General features: G+C 40.2%; 3 protein-coding genes across 8 annotated transcripts in view; 2 read left to right on the forward strand and 1 right to left on the reverse strand.

Annotated features, from left to right (window-relative positions):
• dyl (transmembrane protein dusky-like) overlaps positions 1-11439 on the forward strand; it is a 45969-nt gene extending 34530 nt beyond the window's left edge. For all 3 annotated transcript variants that reach the window (XM_074101292.1, XM_074101294.1, XM_074101293.1), the window contains one exon: positions 9321-11439. In XM_074101292.1, the coding sequence (XP_073957393.1) occupies positions 9321-11027 (1707 nt within the window). In that variant the 3' untranslated portion in view covers positions 11028-11439. The remainder of the gene's footprint in view (positions 1-9320) is intronic.
• LOC141437784 (uncharacterized) lies at positions 8352-21149 on the reverse strand. 4 transcript variants are annotated; one of them, XM_074101295.1, is made up of 8 exons: positions 20818-21134; positions 19442-19600; positions 17862-18020; positions 15622-15741; positions 14447-14614; positions 13087-13275; positions 12187-12360; positions 8352-8423 (listed from the first exon to the last, which is right to left on the reverse strand). In XM_074101295.1, exons 1-7 carry the CDS (start codon positions 20974-20976, stop codon positions 12199-12201), a joined length of 1116 nt encoding a protein of 371 aa, XP_073957396.1. In that variant the 5' UTR covers positions 20977-21134; the 3' UTR covers positions 8352-8423; positions 12187-12198. The 4 variants fall into 4 exon arrangements, 3 of the variants coding, with proteins under 3 accessions (XP_073957396.1, XP_073957397.1, XP_073957398.1); XR_012452422.1 differs by lacking the exon at positions 8352-8423 and adding an exon at positions 12510-12621 and having other exon boundaries at positions 12272-12360; positions 20818-21136; XM_074101296.1 differs by lacking the exon at positions 8352-8423 and having other exon boundaries at positions 12243-12360; positions 13083-13275; positions 20818-21136.
• Positions 21150-21550: 401 nt separating this feature from the next.
• LOC141437825 (mitochondrial cardiolipin hydrolase-like) lies at positions 21551-22398 on the forward strand. Its single transcript, XM_074101349.1, has one exon. The coding sequence runs from the start codon at positions 21631-21633 to the stop codon at positions 22246-22248; it is 618 nt and encodes a 205-aa protein (XP_073957450.1). The 5' UTR covers positions 21551-21630; the 3' UTR covers positions 22249-22398.
• The last annotated feature ends 13 nt before the right edge of the window (positions 22399-22411 follow it).

Below are 22411 nucleotides of genomic sequence, written 5' to 3' on the forward strand. Positions count from 1 at the left end.
TTTGATTTATTTCACAGATTAAAATTTTTCAAAATAAAGATTGTTTATGTCCTCTTAAACTTGCAATTTTCCTAATTAAAATGGATACGTACCTATTTTGTTAAATAATCTGTTTCCAAAAAAAATATGAAACCTAATTTCGACAGGTTAGGTAGGTAGTTAACTTTTTTTAAATTCTTGAACTCATCAATTTACTTTGTGTTAATTTTTTTATAGCATAAAATTATATTAAAAAGCTAAATACAGTACAGATGCAGTGCAGAATGGTTTTCCATACCTAATACTTTATCGATAAAGTTCATATTTATCGGGCTCTCTCAATGAGGGCTAAACAAAAGACAGGCGGAATATCGCTAGATGGGTTTTTGACGTTACGGTCTTGCTTACAATTGCCTAATAACTAAATGAGTCAATTGGAAGCAAGACCGTAACGTCAAAAATACCTCACGATACTAACGCCATCTAGCAACATTTCGCCAGTCTTTTAGCTCTCATCGGTTGCAGTACTCACTACTCATCGTACGCCATACGTTTTACATTTCGACATTTGACACTAAATAATTGATTGACAATTTAAATTTAATAACTGATTGACACTTTGGGTGCCGTTGTATTCCGAAATTTCGATTGAGATCCGACTTTTCCCGCTGGAAAATTATAATTGGATATAGACTTTTTTATGATTGGTTTTTTGGAGTCTTTTTGTATGTATGTATTATTTTTATATATGTATTTTTGTATTTTTATAGACTTTTTTTAGTAGAGGCATAGATGTGAAAAGATATCAATTATAAATAGAATATCATAATAAATAATATAAATTGAACAAATACCTATTCATTATTAATAGGCTCTTATTATATTACAGTACAGTATAACACGTGAACTTACTTGTATTATTTCTAATTCAATCATTTGTAAAATGGGTAATTTTATATTCAAATTCAAATTCAAAATTCATATTCAAAATTCTAAATGTTTATTGCATGGTCATGAGTTTATTACTTATTACATAGATCAGAATATCAGTATATGTTTAGTTAGCAGTACACCATGTCCTGCGTCGGAGAGACGTGCAATAGTCTATTTAATCCATACTTAATATTATAAATGCGAAAGTGTGTGTTTGTGTTTGTATGTTTGTGTGTATGTTTGATCGTCTTTCACGTCGAAACGGAACAACGGATCGACGTGATTTTAGGCATATAGATATTTTATGGGCCTGAGAGTGACATAGGCTACTTTTTATCCCGGGAAAATGCACAGTTCCCGAGGGAACAGCGCGCGATAACTGAATTCCACGCGAGCGAAGCCGCGGGCAAAAGCTAGTACATTAATAAATGAATAATAATTCATTCAATAATATATCCGAATTATAAAACATAGTCATTTGTGCTATTTTTATATTCTCACTTTGATATCTCCTATTTTTGCCGCTCACGCCACTAAAAAGCGTAAAAGACTTTTTTTATCTCTTTCCGACTCATTTGACGATAACATGTTACAAATAATTAAACTAAACTAAATTATCTACAACTCTCCAATAGTTTTAGTGTAGGTACAAGCGCGGTAAAATGTACTTCAATACGTGTTTTAGCCAACAACATCATTTTCGCATTTCCTCATTTATTGTAGCAGTGCGCTATTCCAAAATTTTGCGCATTCTTCTTCGCCTCGCTGTTCTTGATAGATTGAGGTGTTGCGAGTTCAATGTCTTTAGTATCAATCGAAACTTCATACGTCGTAAGTCAGTCCGGTTCATCAGTTTCCTCATACGTTTGCTTGAAAACATTTCTACTACTTCCTTTTCATCGACATCATCGATATTATCACAAAGCAAAGGAGAAAATCCAGAGAATTTACCAATTTCTAAATAATCGGAATTATCGGATTTTTCAAAACTACATCATCAGTCAAGAAAATATTAAAACATTATTGAGCTCTTTAACTTGTAAGACCACAAGGAACTGTGTCCATGCCGCAATCCATTACTCGCGGGTTCCTATGATACCGTTCAGTCCAATATTCTCGCGCTGGATAATAGAGCAAAGTAACCGTCCGATAACGTTTCTTATGATTCCAACCGTGCCTAGCCTGCAGTACGGGACATTCATTGGGAAAACATTTCTTATGAAAAGCAGAAACGATATTATAATCCTCACTGTTAACAAAATTAGTTTTTATATAATTTCGAAAAATCTCATAGTGTTGATTTTTAGCTTCTTTTTGCTTTGATTCTTGTACCCGATATGTCGTTCTATATCGTGGTTTCGTCTATGCATAGATGGTGATGATGACTAACATTGATTTTATGCATAGTACTTAATAATAATTTGTATCATCTGACTGACTATACACTTTCTCAGTCCCAAGCGGCACAAATTCTCCTGTAACTTCTACTGGTGAAAACTTTGCCAAATCAAAACATTTAGTGTCATTGAACAGCTCTTATCTAGAAGTATTTAACAACCCCTACAAGTCCGCCTTACCACTGGTATGGCAATATCGCAGGTAGGTTGGTTGCGACGGGTATTTTGAACTTCTTCACCGCATCACTGCCACAAAACAAACGAAGTGAAGTGCTCTATACGCCTCAGAAAAACCAGCGACAAATTAACTTGATTTTTAATTCCATCGCAGAAGGATTTATTGCGAGTTGAATGTTGATCATGTATAGATGCGTGGCGTGTGAGGCATTCCATTGGCTGTCACGACTGGATAACTCTGGGGGTGAAGAGGTTAACTAAAACTATAGTTGGTATACCACTGAACAATAGTGTTGACACATTTATAAAAGATCATATCATTATTATGATATCTCTTTCAACGTAATTCGACCATCTCCGCCACTTGACCACCCGACATTTATACGCAATCTCCAATGCGCGCAGTCTAATCCTGAATGCATCGCTTCGGCCTGTGAGCTATGCAGCTGCTTCGCTGCACGGTCTACGCATACGTACTCATATACCTGCATTATTCAGCTTTTTCCGCTCGCGTTCTCAGCAAGTAGGCTAATGATTCCGTTAGCACATCCACAAAACAGCGGACCATTGGAAGCTAACTGCGTCTGTAGATCTACGTTTATTGAATGTCTGCAGGAGAAATCAACGTGGCGTTGAACAAAATTAATGGTGCTCCGCGTCATATCGACTATTGAATTCGATTGGCGTCGTATGATTTTCGGAGTTAGCTAACAAAATAGTATGAATATAAAATGATTAATAACAAATTTTATTTATGTATATTTAGTCGTCATACTCTCGTGCTAATAGTTTTTTTTGCATTGTGCTTCTGTTTTTCCTAAAATTTTAACGTTGCTATTTTAAATCATTTATTGAATCAGGCGTTTGCGGAGGTCCAAATCAATGAATTAAAAGAATTTCTTTGCTCACCCGCGACCTTAACCCCCTTTAGGTTTAGGTGGAGGAAAGAAATTCTTTTAGGTCGTTGGTATTTTATTTACAAGCGCTATCACCTTAACTACTTATCACTAGGTACCATTATATTTATACAAGCTTTTATTTAACTTGCCCTGTTTTTATTTATTTGGATCAAATCTTGCAAGTTAAATTTGAGCTACTTCCAGTGGTCGGATAGACCTGAATTTGGCATACTTATGTAAATCTGGTGACAATGCAATAATCTGGCAGTGACGCCCTGGTGTTCCAGGCCGGATCTTCTCTGCAGGACGAAAGTCCTTAACAGTTTATGGCATCGACTTGAAATTTGGTACGAAAATAAAACACGTACAGTCAACAAAAAGTTCAGTCGACAAAAAAGCTTGTATCCGTATTTTTTACGTTTTACAAAGACTAAGGGGCTGTTTCACCATTCATTGATTAGTGTTAACTGACGGTTAAATGTGATGCCGTCTCCGTCTATTCGAACAAAACAAATAGAGACGGCATCACTTTTAACCATCAGTTAACACTAATCAATGGATGGTGAAACAGCCCGTTACTGTATTAAGTATCTATCGACAGCGTATGTACTTAGATCAATCTTTAGGTCTGTTTTTAACTTAAAAGTCCTGCTATTTCATTAATATTCTTGTTCTGAGAGGAGGCCTGTGCCCAGCAGTGGGATGTATATAGGCTGGGATGATGATGATGATGTTAGTTCATTCATTTTGACAGCTGAATTTATGAACTAACAGTCCATTTACATTTAATATCGTATGGTGAAATTGGTACTAATTATCCTATATTGGAAATTTGGGAGTGAGGTATTAGAGTAAACCAACAGGTTTTTGAAATATAAATTCCGGTAGGAATTCCCAAAACATCAATATGATGTGGAACAAACAAGTAGCAATTGTAAATAAAGTTTTGTGTGTTAGGATGAAAAGAACAGGTGATTGATAGCTTTACAAATTTGAATGGAAATAATTCACGCAAAATTTTACATAAGTTAAGTTTTTACCATTCAGTCATTTATTCAATTATAAAAGGTACATAACGACAACTCCTCTGCATTACTTGTCCAAAAATGCCATGGGAATCCTAACCCTAGTGATATAGTTATTTGCATAACCGCGCACTTCCCGCGGCCGCGGTCGCCAGCTGAAACGCGCAAGTCGTTGACCGCCAAAACGTCTTTTTCAATGATCACTTTCACTACGAATAAAGTTTCGCGGATTTGTCCGTAAATGACGTAACTGTGTCGTGCAAGCGATTTCATTTTTGACTACAACACTCTATTATGGTATAGTTGAAATGAAACGACGCTGTCCATTCGTAACCTGCTGTAACAATTACGTTTACTTACCACCAGTTTAATCGTGATCGCCTCATCAACCAATTCGTCTTAGTGATTTATTTACTGACATCAACAACTTTTGATTGGCCTCTAAAGCTTGTTTACAATGCAATGTGTAGGTAGGTACTTACACATAATAGTGAGTTTTCTGACGGCGCGTAAAAAAGAAAACAGAAATGTTATTTTTCTAGAAGTTATTTTATGCAATTTTTTAGCAAGTATATAAGGAGTTTAGTGGAAAAATTAAATTGTAAATTTTCTTCATTGAAATTAACAACATCAACATTCTACATATTTCTCAGTATTCAAACGACTGTAGTAATTTTAAAACTGCTTACCAGTAAAGATAAAACAAAATTAACGAAATATGTTATTAGATAATACTTTATTGGCATTGGCAATCACGTTTAACAAGAACGATACATTATGTTCGCAGTGACAACAAACTTGTTTAGAAATAAAGAGTCTTGCACTTCACAGAAAGCAATTCGTCATAGAAAGTGCGAACTGGTGATCACTTTCGATTGTCGGTGTATTTAAACAGCCATCCTATTAGCCACAATAGCCTATTAGGTGCTTTGACTGATCTGTTACGCATACAATGGGTGCTGTAGCGAGATTATGCGATAGTTTGTTTTTATATCCAGCTGCCAAATTGATAATGATGTATTGCTCTGATTATTTGAATACAATTGCAAGTGTTAGGATACTAGATTACACGGATCGTCATTAATCAAATGTTTAACAGTTGTTGTTGTTCTTTTAATATATCTTTTAATATAATATATGGCTCTGTCCATTAGAGGAACAGTTTTGCCAGTGTCTAGTAGGTTTTGCCGTTGTACGGTAAAAAAATCTAGAAAACGAAATATGAGAGGTGATGGAGCATGAACGATTACGATGACCCACGTGGAGGTGAAAGAAACCCTATTTAATAGTTATTTCTGTACAGTATACCTACACGTAGAAGCTCGGTCAAGTGCGACTAGATAGCCATGATACTAAAATGTGATTGCCATGCTATTATATCACCAATATTGCAAAGAAAAATATGTATAAAATAACATAATTTTATAACTTCCGTGAGATTTTAAGTCACATTTTTTTCTATTCATGAAACACCTTTTGAGGAATCCCTATAGACCCAAAATAAGCACATTGTTTTGGCAAGATTTAAATATATTGGAGCACTACATTTGTTTGGCAGGAGGATTCTTCAGGATGCAAACAATGATACAATATTTCAACACTACCGCACAATTAAAGCATAAAACCACGAGTATGAGTACTGTTTACTCTCAAACGGATTGCTTTCTCGCCTTGGGCCGTGCAGGGAAAGTGTTCACGAGCGACGCCGGCGCAGCTCAGAGTTCAAGTTCATGAGCTTGGTAATGTGCGGTTACAGATCCCAATTGCAGCGATAAGCGATAAACTCCGTCTCAAGCTTAGGTACAAATTAAACATTTTCGGCTTTACGGAGGATGCGCTATCGTATACGATCTTAGTAAGCAATTACAACAATCTATTACCATCAGAAAGTATTTTCATCGCTCGTTTAATTTAAGCTTCATATTTTCTAATTATAGTATCACGCTACGTAATAATTCATGAGAGAAACGTTTTAATTTTAATGGAAAGCGTTTTTAAGTAATGTACCGCGTTTAGACGCGGCGTCTTGTAGAAGCGGGGCGCTGACACTTACGCGCCTGAAACACACTTCCCACGTCCCTGTCGCTCGGGAAATTTGTTGTATTACGTGAAAGAGACAATGTTTGCCGTGTGCAGGTCGCTGGAGCTGTGGGAAGTATTGTATTAAATTAAAAGTATCAGTCCATATAAACAGTACATCTAAGTTTCATTAATGTTCAAAGATTGTGCTGTTTTTTTCACTGTCTTCCACAAAATGGCAAGGCCACAATAGTTATTTGTGTCACAAGGGAGCAAAATGGTGAATTTACGGCGAGGGCGTACATTGAATCCAGAATGTAGCGAAGGATTCTGCAATAGAATCCTGAGCGTAGCGAGGGATTCTAAAGTAGAATCCTGAGCGTAATGAGGGATTCAACTGTTAACGCCCAAGATAAAAATATTTTTTCTCGCGAATGGCTCATACAACTTTTCACACCAAGCATTAAGAAACTTGAAAAAAATAATTCTAAATATTATTATAGAACAACCAGCATAGAAAATGGCGTGGCTTTACACTTATCAACTTCAAAAAATGGCATCTGCAATAAAACACTTAGAAAAGCTTTGAACAGAAAAGTTGCACTTCGCTCCCTCTCGTCAGGGAGGAAAAGTTACTTTTCTGAAGGAGAGGTGTGATAGTACATTGTGTCTTAAGGGCGGTAAATAAGGAATTACGAACGAGAGTCTATTAGAAGCCCGAAGTCGAAGACTGAGGGCTTTAATGAGTCGATGTTCGTAATTCTAGTACCGCCAGTGCGACATACAATGTTTTTCATCACATTTGCGAGTAAAATTGTATATTTGTAAAAGAAAAACTAATATTTTTCAAAAATTGCCGAAACCGCTGACTGCGCTCTTGGCAGCGCCAGCTCCGCGCGCTGCTGCACGCCATGCAGTAACAAACTCATTTACCGACCTTGGGCTTCATGACAAGAAAATTAGTACGGGCAACGACTTATTTACCGACCACGGGTTTCATGACAAGCACATTAAGGTCGAGGGTTTTATTTGGGGGTTGCAACCAAGGCAGCTTGCATGTTACGACACTGTTTACGAGCAAGTGTGATGAATTTTATTTTAAATTAACCTACTTGATTTTTTTATGGAATCCTGATAAGCCTACTTTAGAATGAGAGGGCTAATCTTAAGACTACACAGACTGGATTAGAAGATGTTGCTTTTTTTAAAAAGTATTTATCTTTACAGTACCGTTTTAACTAGATTGCTATTACATGTTTACCTACTTATTAGTCCTACCTGTTCAAATTAAATAAGTTCGTCTAAATTATAAAAAAACATATTTCATCCGCCAAAACAAGCTGATTAATTGCCATCGTTTTATCAACGCCTAGCAAAAATGCGCGTAGTTATGTGGGTACCGAAACTGTTATGCCATCGACCTTGTTAGGATTCACGAAACTGAGAACACAGACGAAAATCCGGCTCTACGTATTTCTAGTAATCTCGTTTGTTTGAGCAACTTTCTTTCGCGGCGCACAAATATTTGTGGTTAGAATTTTTGGTGGGTACAACACGTGTTACCGGTGTAGGAAAGCACTTTGAGTGTGTGTGTGTGTTTGTCAAAACTACAACATCTAAATCAAAATCATCAATATTACATTGAATATATTTTTAAATGCTTAGATCGTTAAAATTGCAATTTTTCACTCTACAAAGCTAATAAAGTCGGAAAAAAAACATAAGATGAACTCTTTACAGCTTTTTGTTTGTCTATTTCATTAAATTTGGCTTCATCAATAATGTCTTACGCGCTTCATGGCAGGGCTACTCTTGAAATACATACCGTTTCAACGTGCAAACGAAGTTCCAAATATTTGGGGGAGCAGGCGGATGCGGTTTGCGGCGGGTACTCGTACTTTCACCGGCGCCGACGCACCTGTCCCTCGCGGGCCCACTAATTACTGCTAGCTCGCTTACTCGTCGACGAGCGCTCGCGCCATACAACAATACATCTGCGATGGGACCACCCAGAATCATGTATAACACCTTTTGTTAAACATTATGGTACCCCAAAACTAGGACCTCGTAGAAGATAAACCTATCTGTTGTCGATTGCATTGCAGCAATCAAAGAAATTGCAAGTACCTACTTAAAATTAAACAATTAATATCAAATTCAATCAATCACCATTTATTAATACATGTGGTGTGGAAGTGAAAGCCTTTCGATATATGAACTGCACGAAGGATTGTCAAAGAAAGCTCTAGTTGTTAGAGTTGCTCATGTTTTATAGGTCCGGTGTTTTCTTCCGCAACTGACAATCTCGATCAGTAGGCAATTTCTAACCGGTTTAGAAAACGTACGCATCGGCCGCTTGCGCCGACAGCGCCCGCAGTTACTCTAGCGCACCCGGCGCCGCTCTCGCCCCATATACATCTCGTCAGTGTCCACATACTGGACTTCCGACGACGAAGCCTTTTGCAACTAAAGCGCGATAATTAGGAATAAACTTGAAATGTCACTCAGTAACCAGCTTATGTTCATTCAAAGAATAAAATTAGAAATTATCATATAGAATATCGTGAAGACGTATCTCCAACTCGGAGGACGCACAGCAAATGTCGTGCAAGCATCTTCGGAACTCGACTAAGTAGTATGATTGCGTTGATTAATATTATAATTGGCTGAGCGAGCTATCCATCAGTGTAGAAAGTCGGAAAGAACGCCGCGGCGCTCGCGGGATGGCGGCGCGCGCGCACGCGCTCGCGTGGCGCCAACTAGAGTGCGACGAAGACTCGCTCGCGGAATGCCACAAACAATCCATATAAAACAGGCCTACCTACCTTTTCCTACTTTTAATTTATTAAAATAATAAAAGTATTAACACTTGCAATTTCTCTTAATTTCAGGATGCAAAATGCGAAACCGCGGTAGACTCGGCTTCGTTACCACTGGAGCACCGCGCGGGCGGCGGCTACGGCCCGCCGCTGCAACAATCTCACGCAGACGACCCTTGGCCCTTGGCGACGCCGGACAGCCCGAAAATAAAACATCTCCAAGTGCAGTGCGAAAAAACTCACATGCGAGTCAATATCGAGTTCGATCGCCCATTCTACGGCATGATCTTTTCTAAAGGCTTTTACAGTGACGCCAGTTGTATGCATCTAAAACCTGGCACCGGTCACCTCAGTGCGACTTTTGAAATATTCCTCAATAGCTGTGGTATGTCTAGTTCTGCGAATCATAATGTCGCTACTTATGGAAGTCCTACTCCAAGCGGATCCTATGTTGAAAATACGATAATTGTTCAGTATGATCCTTACGTTCAAGAAGTATGGGATCAAGCAAGAAAATTACGGTGCACGTGGTACGACTTCTACGAGAAAGCAGTCACATTTCGACCTTTCCAAGTCGATATGTTGCATGCGGTCACAGCAAACTTTCTTGGCGACAACTTGCAGTGCTGGATGCAGATCCAAGTGGGTAAAGGACCATGGGCTTCAGAAGTGTCAGGAATAGTTAAAATAGGTCAAACTATGACGATGGTGCTTGCTATCAAAGACGACGAAAACAAATTCGACATGCTTGTTCGTAACTGTGTAGCGCACGACGGTAAAAGAGCACCTATTCAACTCGTCGATCAGTATGGCTGCGTGGTACGGCCGAAAATCATGAGCAAGTTCCAGAAAATAAAGAACTTTGGACCATCAGCCTCAGTGGTATCATTTGCATACTTCCAGGCATTCAAATTCCCCGATTCAATGAATGTACACTTCCAGTGCGTCATTCAAGTATGCAGGTACAATTGCCCTGAACCTAAATGTGGTGGTCTTGGAGCCGACTACGGCGTTCCACTATTAGGCGGCAACACACTCAGTGCTGGAGAATACGGTGCACCTAACTCGCCTCATGCCGAGTATGGTCCCCCACCACCGTCGCCGCACGCAGAGTACGGGGTACCACCTGCGTTCCCCGATCCGAGACATCCCGCAGATGCAACCGGTTCATTCTCGGAAAAGCGAGACGATGCTGTTCCACCACCACAAGCACAAGTTTCTTCTACCCCCAACGCACCCAAAACATCATCACCGGCACCATCGCGAGACGAAGACGAAGTGAATCTACCACCTCCACCTCCCCCGGGTCGTCGCGGAGTATACAACACAGTCAAGAGGAAAGACGAAGCTCATGGCAATCTCGCGACCTTAGGAGGACGACCACGATCAGTCGAAGACTTACCAGAGAGATTAGTAGGCGTAAGGCGGCGACGAGAGACATCTACGCATACCCGAATTTACAAACGTGACGCTCAAGAAATGACAGACGTCAACACTAGTCGCATAATTCAGGTCGTAGCACCAGGCGATGTGAATTTCGCATTAAACAATGCTGCCGGTAATGAGACAGTAGTTATTCAGTCTCCGGCGACAGACCCGGAGACGATCTGTATGTCAGTGCCGTCCTTCGTGGCGGGACTGGTGATGCTGCTGCTAGTGCTGGTGGTGGCATCTCTGGTCGCCGCGTTCCTGTTCGTGCGCGTGCGCGCGCTGGACAGGAAGGGCGCTCACGGCGGCGCTGCCTACTACGAAACGGATTACGTGAAGCATGCTAACTAGCGACTGGTCGAGTGCAAGCGGTGTGTGTGACGCGAGGACGTTCATAAACTCTTCTCGGATCCAAAGAGCGTGCGTGCTTCGGCCCCGGCCGGACGGCGCCGCCGCTGTCGCGGTCGCGATCGAAGCCCGGTGACGTGTGAGTTATTTATTTAGTTACTTAATGAGCGTGATGTCCTTGTTCGACTGTTTTGTAAATTATTTTATTTGTGTGAAAAGCACTAACTGTACTGCCTTATACCTATAGTCGATATGTCTGTTGTAATTTTGTAAAGAGTCGTTAGTAAGGAAAGAAAATAGTCCTTAAGTTGTATACCAATAAAAGTGTCGTGTGAGAAAGTTATGTTTAAAATTTTATAATAAGATATTGTTGAAATTAAAAAGGTAAACCTGAAAATAAAGTAAATTAAAAAGATTTTTTTATTAAATATGCATTGTAAGGACAGCTGCTGTAAAAAGCTGTGTGGGTCGCGTCGTAATAACTCAATTCTCATAGAGTTGCCAACTCCAAAGAGTTACATCCAAAGACACAGCTAACTGATGCTTCGCTTACTGTTGCCTGGTTCCCTAAATAAAATATTCACTCTAAGCCACTGGTAAGTGCTTGATTTGTAGATGTATCGCTTCGGAAAAACTTGCGCAGATCTTTAGTGTAAGAGTGTGAGAAAATAAACGCATTGTTCATGGTAGAAATGTGAAGATGACGGTCTCACGTTTTAAATAAAATATAGTTCGCGTCATAGTTGTCATATTTAGGTGAAGCAAGAACAAATTAGTATAGGTAGTAGTAAATTAAGGCAATCACAATAATGTATGATCTACGAGTGTTGCTTAACTTTTATTCTAATATTGCACATCGTGTTTTGCGTTACAGTAGCCAAAACGGACATTAAAACGCAGAGTGGATTGCCGTCGAAAATCAATTTCAGTAAGACTCAGAAGATATCCCATAGTTTATATCTATTAATATAAGGCATAATAATCTACACATCTTATAGCAAATAAAATTAATATAGACAATATCCAATGAAACACTGAGCCTTTAAGACTCTCTTATCATCCAAGGACAATTAATATATATTTTTTGAATAATTTAATTAATCGTTCATTGAACAATGTAAAATATTCTACGGCAGTTAACATAAAAAATATCAGTACCCACTGCCAACTCAATTCACTTCCAAGGCATTTTCTTAACTAGATTCCGCTTTTTTCTGCGTGTTCCGGAGGGAGCAACCAAATTCATTATTGATGGACATGATTCTTCCGTTGTTGGATTCTTAAAAAGTACTCTTATTCTTTTATCATGTTTTTCTCCTATTATATTGATTAAACCCTGAAATTAAAGATAGTTTTAAGACTTCGTTAGTGGCCAAAAAGGGAACCGAAAATATTTCGTGATTAATTTGTCAGACGTCTTTCTGTAGGTAGCCATAAATACACTACAAACTTAACTATCAAAATATTATTAGATTGAATGATAACCTTCGTTCTTTGTGTCCAGCCTCATAAGGGGCTTTTACACACAACGTTTTTTAAACGCGCAGTCGACGCGCGTTTGTACCTATGGATTCAAGCGCGAAGTTCTCTGGCTGCTCTATGGAAAGAAAAAAACACGAAATAAACGCGCGTTTCTTAAACACACGTCAACGGCGCGTTTAAAATACGCGATCGATGTGCAAAAACTCTAATGGCATACCTATTCATTTGATCGTCATCTACATTGTAACATAAGGACGAGCAAGAAGCGATTTGAATTCCACCGCGTTAGATCACCCCGTGAATGGATGAGTATCCCAGAACCGTATATCATCAGGTGGGCATTCTCACTAAAACATGTACCTAGCCACGGCATAGTTAAGGAAAAGTTAAATATTATCAGTTATGTGACGTTCTATTCCATATTAACTGTAGGGGAAAATTTTCACAAAACTGACAACTTTTAACTTTACGCCGTTGCTAGGTACATGTTATATTAAAAATGCCCAGGTACCGTATATCGTATGCTGCAGGACTACAGACAGATGATATTAATCGTCCAAAATAAACAATCAATACTTGCAGGAGAAAATAATGATGAATCTTCATCTCTTATTTTCTTTTTCTTTTCGTGCTTAACAGAGAACGTAGGAGCTGGTGTGCCGTTCATGTCTATATTCTCTTTCGGTTGCTCATGTTTCTTCCACGATTTTAACGTCTCCTTTAACCTGCCATGAGAACCTCTTGGCAGAGGTTGGAGCTCAGGAGATACCTAGCAGAGATGAAAAACTTAAATTAACAAAAGCATTTACTATGCTACTACATCACCACACGTGGAAGACAGCTACTTCAGTGCGACATACCTATCGCCGGGAATAGTGCAAAACCGCTTATCTACTACACTTACTTACTATACGTAAATATCGCATATTTGCCCGGTGTAGTTTTTCAGGGGGACAATTTTAACTTGATATTTTTTTCATCAAATTTGGAGTAAAAATAAAAAAATGATAAATATGTCAAATAGGTACATGGAATTATTCAGTGTTTGTTACGCGACTTTGAAATTAAATACTAAATAATATAAATCCATACACAGATATAACACCAAATAACACCAAGATTACACACCATATACGCTTCACTCTCAAAGCTACGAGTGGCCCTTCTACCTATATTTATTTAAAGTAGTTCCGATATAACCAGCAATCGCAATCAAATGACAGTTTTTTATGCGAAATCTATCATTCATATTTTGATATCGATCGCGAGTCTCAGAAACATTAGGCAATACGGCCTCAGTTCAGTTCCAGTGATGGAGCGGCCAATGTGCTCAAATAAGTATAAGTATATATATATACACACACAAACACAAACATCACGCCTGTATTCCCAAATGAGGTAAGCAAAGCACACGAAACGTTACCGCTTCGGAGCCACTTTTAGCAATTTTAGGTTTCAAGTTTGACAAAAACGGTATAATAGTGACAGGTTGGTAGCCTGTCGCCTACGATATACCTTAATTATATCCTCAGTCGCCTCTTACGACATCCACGAAAGAACATGACATTTAATACAGTATTAACTCAAAATGATTCTGTATTACGAGTACATACATAATGAGTTCTTTGTAGAGGTTAGATTAAAATTATTATTCAATACAGTTTTATTTTGAGTTAATACGGTATTGAATGTCAGGTGCGTTTTGTACCTTGGCACTTTATCATGTTTGAAAAGCCATACGAAATCATGTAACGACTGAGAGCAACAAGGTGCAAAAGTGATCACTTATTTATGATGTTGGGCTACTACGAAATTCGAAAATCGAACTTCATATTGTACTGTCTCTCTTACTCTCGTATTAAATATTATTAGCGTCAGCGGGACGGCAAGATACGAAGTTCGAATTTTGCACTTCGTAGTATAGGGCCTGTGGTACCAGCCTTAGTAACAGAATGCCTTGGCGGAGAAGGAGAGGTGGTGCGTGTGCGCGGGAGTTCCATCTTCGGCGCGTAGATGCGGCAGAGGCGCGGGACCCGCCACGCGTCCTGCGCGGACACCTCCGGTAGCGGCGGCGCCTTCTTTCTCTTGCTTTTGCTTTCAGCCCGAGTCTATAATCATACTTCATACTACTAATATTATAAATGCGGAAGTATGTGAGAATGTGTGTGTATGTATGTTGCTCCTTCACGCTGAAACGGCAGTACAGATTTGGATGAAAATTGGTATGAAGTTATGAACATAGCTGGACATCTGAAATAGGATATAGGCTCTTTTTTATCCCGATATTCCCACGGGATCAGGATAAAATAGTGAAATAGCATTCGCTGGGTATAGAGTCGTGAAATTTGGTAGTGTTATATTACGCCAATAAAGAGCACAATGTTATTTTTGGAAATTTATACGGGAACAAGTAAAATCCCGGAATTTCAATTTAACTGCTGGATTTAGTGATCTACGCGTGCGAAGCTGCGGTTAAACACTCATCATCAAAAGTCTTCCAATGCTCATTATCTCTTGACAAATTTGATGTTTCTATATTGAAATGTTGAAAACTGTCTCGGGATAAAATATACACTTATAAATATGCACTTTCGATGAGTATCACTTACAGGGTAACAAAGTGCGAAGTTTTTGGATAAGATCAAATTCAGACTTTTTTATAAACTTTTTACCAAAAAGTAGAAAATAATATTAGTACACAACCAAACAACAAATTACCTAAAAAACGGTGAGGGGCGCAAGTCGCAACAGTTATATTTTCTCTAGTGTGCTTGGACCCATTATTTTACGCCCCTGGAATATTATTAGTTTGTTGTACCTAGTGTCTAAATCTGGGGGCACGGGAGTGCCCCCGCCAAGTCGAGCAAAACAAAGACGGCCGTACCATACTTTTCTCTATTGTTATTTCCTGGTTTTTGGGTAGGTGCAGCTGAATATTTTAAATATGACAAAAGTTTGCGTGTGTGTATGTGAAATTAGTAGGATATTGGGAGCTCATCTAGGTAATTGTGGTCACATATCGTATTTTTTTTATGCTAAAGCTACTCTTAAACCCCACTTTGACCACGGATACTTTGGCACCATTTATGAATTGCAGAAAATACGGATATTGTACCTGTGTCGCAGAATTGGCTCTTTGGTTAGTGTGGACAGCAGTGTGTTTTGTGGCAGCCTCAGCCGATGACCGCAGCGATGGCAGTAGGCGTGGCGGCCGCGGCTGACCGCCACAATTCGCCTACGAATAATAATAATAAAAAAAACAACGTAAGTTTACTTTTAAAACTTATAGTAGGTAAAAAAATGTGGCCGGTACGCTGGTAAGTATGACAATACTTGTTTTAGAAGGCTCCGTTACTATATTAAAAAAAAACCGGCCAAGAGCGAGTCGTATACGCCCAGGATAGGGTTCCGTAGCCATTACGAGAAAATCAAATAATATTTTTCTATGGATTTCGTATTGTGTACTGAATCTTCCAAGTTTAGGTATATTTTATACCTTAGGCTGCTATTTACTCTTAAACTACTAATAATTCTCAAGCAAACTTAGCTGCTATAATTTTCCTTGTAAATTTGATATATTTACTACCATTCTCGTTCACTATCATTCTCGATTTCAATGAAAATTTGCACTTTAAAGTTGAATATTTCGCAAACAGATCACTGAATAGAAAAATTGTCTTAGCAACCCCCCAATATAGGGTTAGTCGAGAAAAAAAATCACCCCCACTTTAAGTCTATGGGAAGGTACCCTAAAAAAAATTTTGGAATTTTAATTTTTTACTTTTTTTGTACCACTTTGTCGGCGTGACTGATATGTATATTTATTCATGTCAAATTATAGCTTTCTAGTACTAACGGTCTCTGAGCTTACCCGCGGACAGACAGACGGACAGACATGGCGAAACTAAGTATAAGGGTTCCTAGTTGACTACGGAACTCTAAAAAATAACCAACCTCAAACGTCAATTTTTCTTGGAATCCGATTATTATTCTACCTTAGCCGGAAAAGCTGAAATAATTTATGTTCTGTAAAGTCGCAGTCGGATTAAAAAAACACCACGGGCGGTCACTAGGCTTTGGGCGGTGTATGGACAGTACACAAATACCTTATTATTATTAGGGTAAATCGTCAATTACTGGCCACCGTTCATTAACTGGCCACCTTACATTAAAAATGTATTCTTAGTCACTTATAACAGAGCTAATTTTTAGTATAGGTACTCGTAAGGTGTCGATTACTGGCTACCCTTCAATAACTGGCCACCTTGGGTATAGTAAAATTAATCCAGAATTCATTTTTAGTATAAGATGAGCAGTTATTGAAAAGTGGACGGTAATTGACGATTTACCCTAATTGTCATCTCATTTTTTTTGAAGTCGCTAGAAATTTTGCGAAAAGTCGCTAGTTTGTTGGTTATTGGCTCCAAATTTAGTTGAAGTGTGAAAAAATCCAAAAACAGTCGCTAATGTAGTCCCAAAAGACGATAAACTTTGCGACTAAGTACTTTGCTAAGCTTGCAACCTTTCAGTAACTTCAGTAAGTAGCAAGAGCCTATCAAGATTGCCAGTTCTCATTATTGACAAACTAATTGTGATATCTGCATGGAGAACGCAGGAGGGCAAAACAATGGCAGCATGCGACACGGCCCTATCGATGCTGTTGGCTTGGCTCCAGCTCCATTGGCACTCACTGCTGCTCTGCCGTATTGTACTGCTTGGGTTATTGTAGCTGTGGTGGTGGGCGGGGGAGAGCGGCGCAGGGGGGCAGCGCGACGGCAGCCTGCGACACGGCGCTCTCGATGCTGTTGGCTCCATTGAACAAATGCAGAATCTGAAGCTAGCGCTGTCACTACTGGCACTCACTGCTGCTCTGCCGTATTGTAGCTGCTTGGGTTTAGGTGGTTGCGGCTGGGAGAGCGGCGCAGGGGGCAGCGCGACGGCAGCCTGCGACACGGTGCTCTCGATGCTGTTGGCTCCATTGAACAAATGCAGAGTCTGAAGCTAGCGCTGTCACTACTGGCACTCACTGCTGCTCTGCCGTATTGTACTGCTTGGGTTAAGTGGTGGCGGCGGGGAGAGCGGCGCAGGGGGGCAGCGCGACGGCAGCCTGCGACACGGCGCTCTCGATGCTGTTGGCTCCATTGAACAAATGCAGAGTCTGAAGCTAGCGCTGTCACTACTGGCACTCACTGCTGCTCTGCCGTATTGTAGCTGCTTGGGTTTAGGTGGTTGCGGCGGGGAGAGCGGCGCAGGGGGGCAGCGCGACGGCGGCCTGCGACACGGCGCTCTCGATGCTGTTGGCTCCATTTAACAAATGCAGAGTTAGAAGCTAGCGCTGTCACTACTGGCACTCACTGCTGCTCTGCCGTATTGTAGCTGCTTGGGTTTAGGTGGTGGCGGTGGGGACAGCGGCGCAGGGGGGCAGCGCGACGGCAGCCTGCGACACGGCGCTCTCGATGCTGTTGGCTGCGTTTGACAGCAGGCGGCACAGCCCGCAGTTCGGCGCTGTCGTTGCTGTAACAACACATTTAACATTTAAAAGCCGAGTATGAGCAATACGGCACTTTTTAAAAAGTATCTTGAATCAAAAATATACTTATTATATTACTAACTGTCCACACTGCTTCTATACGTAGTAATGAATTGTTCATGCCACCCACATCTTCTTCTTCGAACTACCCGCACTTGATCACTAATAGTACCGGCACTCGTATCACGAACTACCCGCACTTGGTCACTTTTATTAGTCACCCTATCACACCGACACACAACACTAACACGTCCGATCGTCCCTCCGAACATTCATCCCGACGCCAACACTTATTAATAACAAGATTCAACGAAACTGAAAGCTTATACCCATGCATGCTTTTATATAATAAAAGTGACCAAGTGCGGGTAGTTCCTGATTACGAGTGCCGGTACCTACTATTAGTGATCAAGTGCGGGTAGTTCGAAGAACTCGCGCTGCTAGGCAGACTTGACACCCCACACTTCAGTCTACTCGTGACCACGGCAACTGTAACGTTGCCAAAACGTCGAGGTAATTAATAATAATAATTAATTATATAATAATTAATTAAAAAAATAAAATACTTAGATTTTACTCTCGCCAAAATGAACTAGCTACTGCGCATGAATACGGTTTTTAGGGTTCCGTAGCCAAAATGGCAAAAACGGAACCCTTATAGTTTTGCCATGTTTGTCTGTCTGTCTGTCCGTCCGCGGCTTTGCTCAGGGACTATCAATGCTAGAAAGCTGTAATTTTGCACGGATATAAATTAAAACTATCCCGACAAAATGGTACAATGAATAATTTAAAAAAAATCGTTTTTGGGTACCTCCCATACACTTTTGAGAGTTTGTAATATGGTAACTCAGCGCTCGGCCCGCGCGATGTTTGTGACGACGGGCGACGGGCGCGGGCCCGCGCACGACCCGTCCCGCGCCCGACCTGCGCCCGCGTTCTGTGTGAAGGCGTCCATATACCGCCATGCAAATACGCCCGTCGCGGGCCCGCGCACGACCCGCGCCCGCTCTCTCTGTGTGTGTTGCCCTATGTAATGATTCATTGCCAAAAACAATAAATGCCAACATAGCACCCAAATTCAAATACAGCCCAGTTATCTTAGTAAAAGTGGATGGGTTAAGAGTATCTCGGTCAAACGTCATTCATTACCATCCTGTTTATTGGCACAACGGAAGGACAGTCGCAAGAATTTTGATGACGCACTAGATCTCTTTTATACAATACTTGCCAAAACGGTAATGAAATGACGAAAAAGAAAACGCCGCAAAAACGCTGAATATTTACCCGAAACGTCTGCCCACTTATATGTACTCTGTGATCATATTAATATATTACTATACATATTTGCTAATAGTGAACTGATAAGTAGAAAGAGTGGATGTCGGAGCGAAGACGTAGCTCGTACATCGAAGGCAGCACCTGGGTCAAGGTGAGCGCAGGCTGGGTCGGTCCGCCGGTGGTCGCCGTCCGCCGCCACGCCGCCGTCGGCAGCGCCTTCCACGTGCAGCTTTATGTTGTTCTGTATCAGGTGCGGCTTTATCTCTTCGAACCATACGTCGCATAGCTGGAACAAGGGATTACAAAGAATGCGCGCGACAGTTAATAGCACTAGCACCAATATCTCACACAACAAAGCGGTTTATACTTATATATTTGATACGACTCTATTTCTAGGGTCGGTAAGACGTGTCAGCTGGGCTACTACGAAATTCGAAATTCGTGTCGTGCGGTCCCTCTGACACTTACACTATTTAATACGAGAGCGAGAGGGACGGCACGACACGAACTTCGAGTTTCGAGTTTCGTAGTAGCCCTGCAGGTATTTTTGCACGCTCCGCTGTCACAGATAATAATAATATAATATAATATATCACGGGACAATTCACACTAATTGACCTAGTCCCAAAGTCAGCTTAGCAAAGCTTGTGTTATGGGTACTAAGCAACGGATAAATATAATTATATACTTAGATAGATATACACTTAAATACATATACAGATACCTATTAATGCAGGTGACTGGGGAAGTATAGGTAGGTATAGCCGTATAGGATATAGTTTTTATCGTACAAAATTGCGTATTTCCTGGGGGGAAGTGATAAAAATAACGTAAGTGTTTTATTAATTCGCCAAATCCTACAAGTATGAGTAATCTCAATATTGTAGCTACGTACTTATTTTGCAGTTTGAGTTAGAGATTCAAATAAATTAAAAAGTATCTGTTCAGCTTGAAACTTGGTTAATGAGGGTGGGCAATTTAAGTGCTAGTGAGGGGTGGGCACCTGGGCACTTAATATCCGAAGTAAGCGAAACACTTCAATCATCTAGCTAGAGCTTCATTTTCACGTAGCATTCATCATCATTATCATCATATCATCCCAGCCTATAAGTATACGTCCTACTCCCACTGCTGGGCACAGGCCTCCTCTCAGAATAAGAGAGCTTGAGCCATAGTTTCCACGCAGGCCCACAACGGATTGGGAACTTTACACACTCCATTGAATTGCTTCGCAGGTTTGTGCAGGTTTCTTCACGACGTTTTCCTTCACCGTTAAGCTAGTGGTAAATTTTTAAAAGTAATTTGCACATGAATTTTGAAAATGTCGTCAGGTGCGAGCCGGGTTCTGACCCCACGATCCTCTGCTTGAGAGGCCACAGGTCAAACCACTACGCCACCAAGGCTTTTACGTTACATTAAGTCACTTTTAATTTAACGAGTTTCTGCACTACTACAACTTATTGCTAGTAAATTTAGCCAGGCGTATGCTCCTTAAAAACTAACCCCAAGTAAAGCATTTTCTAAATCATAGCGGATACTCTTGGGTATTTTATTCCTGTTGGTACTCCGATGGCGCTGTTGGGGGTTAGGGCCGATGTCTCCCGACGGTCTAGCAGGCTCTCTCGCTCCCGAGCCCGCCCGCCGTGTTCGCGACTGAGACATCGCTTACTTACAACAAAATCAGGAGCAACAAAACAACATGCACGTACTCAACAACTCAAAATATTGCCCTAAAATAACATTAAAAACGGATTTGTATAAAAATAAAGTGTCAATACGGCACCTTCAGCTGTTCTGACATTATTTTTCAATGTGTCATTTTTGCACAGATGTGAATAAACTTGTATTAGTGAAAAAAATACTATGTAATGAGGTTCTTACTGTTTCAAACGAAAACTACTACGGCGTGAACGTATCTATAGTTAGATACTTAATTCTTCAACTAATGTTATAGGTAGGTACCGTCAGCAGCAGATGTGGATGAGCAGTAGGTAGGTATTAGTTAGAGCTCAAAATGCTAAACTTACAAAATGCCAAATTCATAAAAAGGATGTCATAATTTTTAGCTCCAGAGCCATCTTTCCACTTCTGCTAGGTGCAAATGATTATTCAAATGTATATTAGCGACTGTACCTGCCTGCATAGTGCGCAAGAAAATTAAAAACACAGCTTCATCGTCTACCTGTTAGCCGTCATCCATGTGTGAAATTGTTAATATTGTGTAGCAATAAATTAATCTGGGGGTAGAAGCTAAAAGCCGTGACACTTCGTACTGCGGCTACATCCAACGTTGTAATTAAGTAGTTAAAAATCAATATGAATTCATCAATTTGGAAAACAGCTGTGTGCAGCGGTTCTTTGTTCTTGGGTGGACTGGCGTTCAAATTATTAAACAATGGAAGTCTGTTTAACATCAAAAAGAAGAACGACATTCCGATCAACGAAGTGCTGCTTTACGGATCCAACGACGAAGGGCAGACGAGGCAAATCGGTTTGAATAACCTCTTCTGTATTTACTACGTGATAGTGCACGCAAACTGCTCGATTGACGTCTGTGTGCCCAATCTAGAAAGCGAAACCATTATCAAGTGTCTTATCGGAGCTCAGCAGAAGAAGGTTAAAGTACGGCTCGTTGTACATAATGATAACGAGTTCGATTTTGGCAAACTAACTAAACACGGCGTAGAAGTAAAGATTATCCAGCCACGGCAGTCTTTACAGCACGAGTTCATTTTGTTGGACGCAGCCGACGAGGCAGGTGAGGCCGTGGCAGTGATGGGGTCGCTGGACTATGAAACCACCCGAGTGAACTGCAACAGAGATGCCACGCTGCTCACGTCGGAGGATTTAGTGGTCAAAACCTTGAAGAAGGAGTTCGACAGAGTGTGGGATTCAACCGACGGTTTATTTTATAGTAATTGTAGTAAAATCTAGCACAAATTAGTATCTATTTAAGAACACATTTTATAACCGTTTGATTTTTGTTGTTATATAATATCTAAAGGTGATATTCATAGTATATTCATGTTATATGTAGCAGGAAGTATGCAGGCGCTATTTATTTAAATAAGGAAATTTTATAATTAATACTATTAGA

The sequence above is a fragment of the Choristoneura fumiferana genome, chromosome 18 (assembly GCF_025370935.1).
Source record: "Choristoneura fumiferana chromosome 18, NRCan_CFum_1, whole genome shotgun sequence".
In the NCBI taxonomy this organism is placed as follows: Eukaryota; Metazoa; Arthropoda; class Insecta; order Lepidoptera; family Tortricidae; genus Choristoneura; species Choristoneura fumiferana.

Excerpts from the sequence above, each read along its gene's own strand:
- LOC141437825 (XM_074101349.1), top strand. The coding sequence starts at position 21,631 with ATGAATTCATCAATTTGGAAAACAGCTGTGTGCAGCGGTTCTTTGTTC.
- LOC141437784 (XM_074101295.1), bottom strand. The coding sequence starts at position 20,976 with ATGTCTCAGTCGCGAACACGGCGGGCGGGCTCGGGAGCGAGAGAGCCT. Across the intron at positions 19,601-20,817 it reads TAGAAAATGCTTTACTTGGG|CTATGCGACGTATGGTTCGA; the intron begins GTTAGTTTTTAA and ends CCCTTGTTCCAG. Across the intron at positions 15,742-17,861 it reads TACAATACGGCAGAGCAGCA|GCGAATTGTGGCGGTCAGCC; the intron begins GTGAGTGCCAGT and ends TATTATTCGTAG.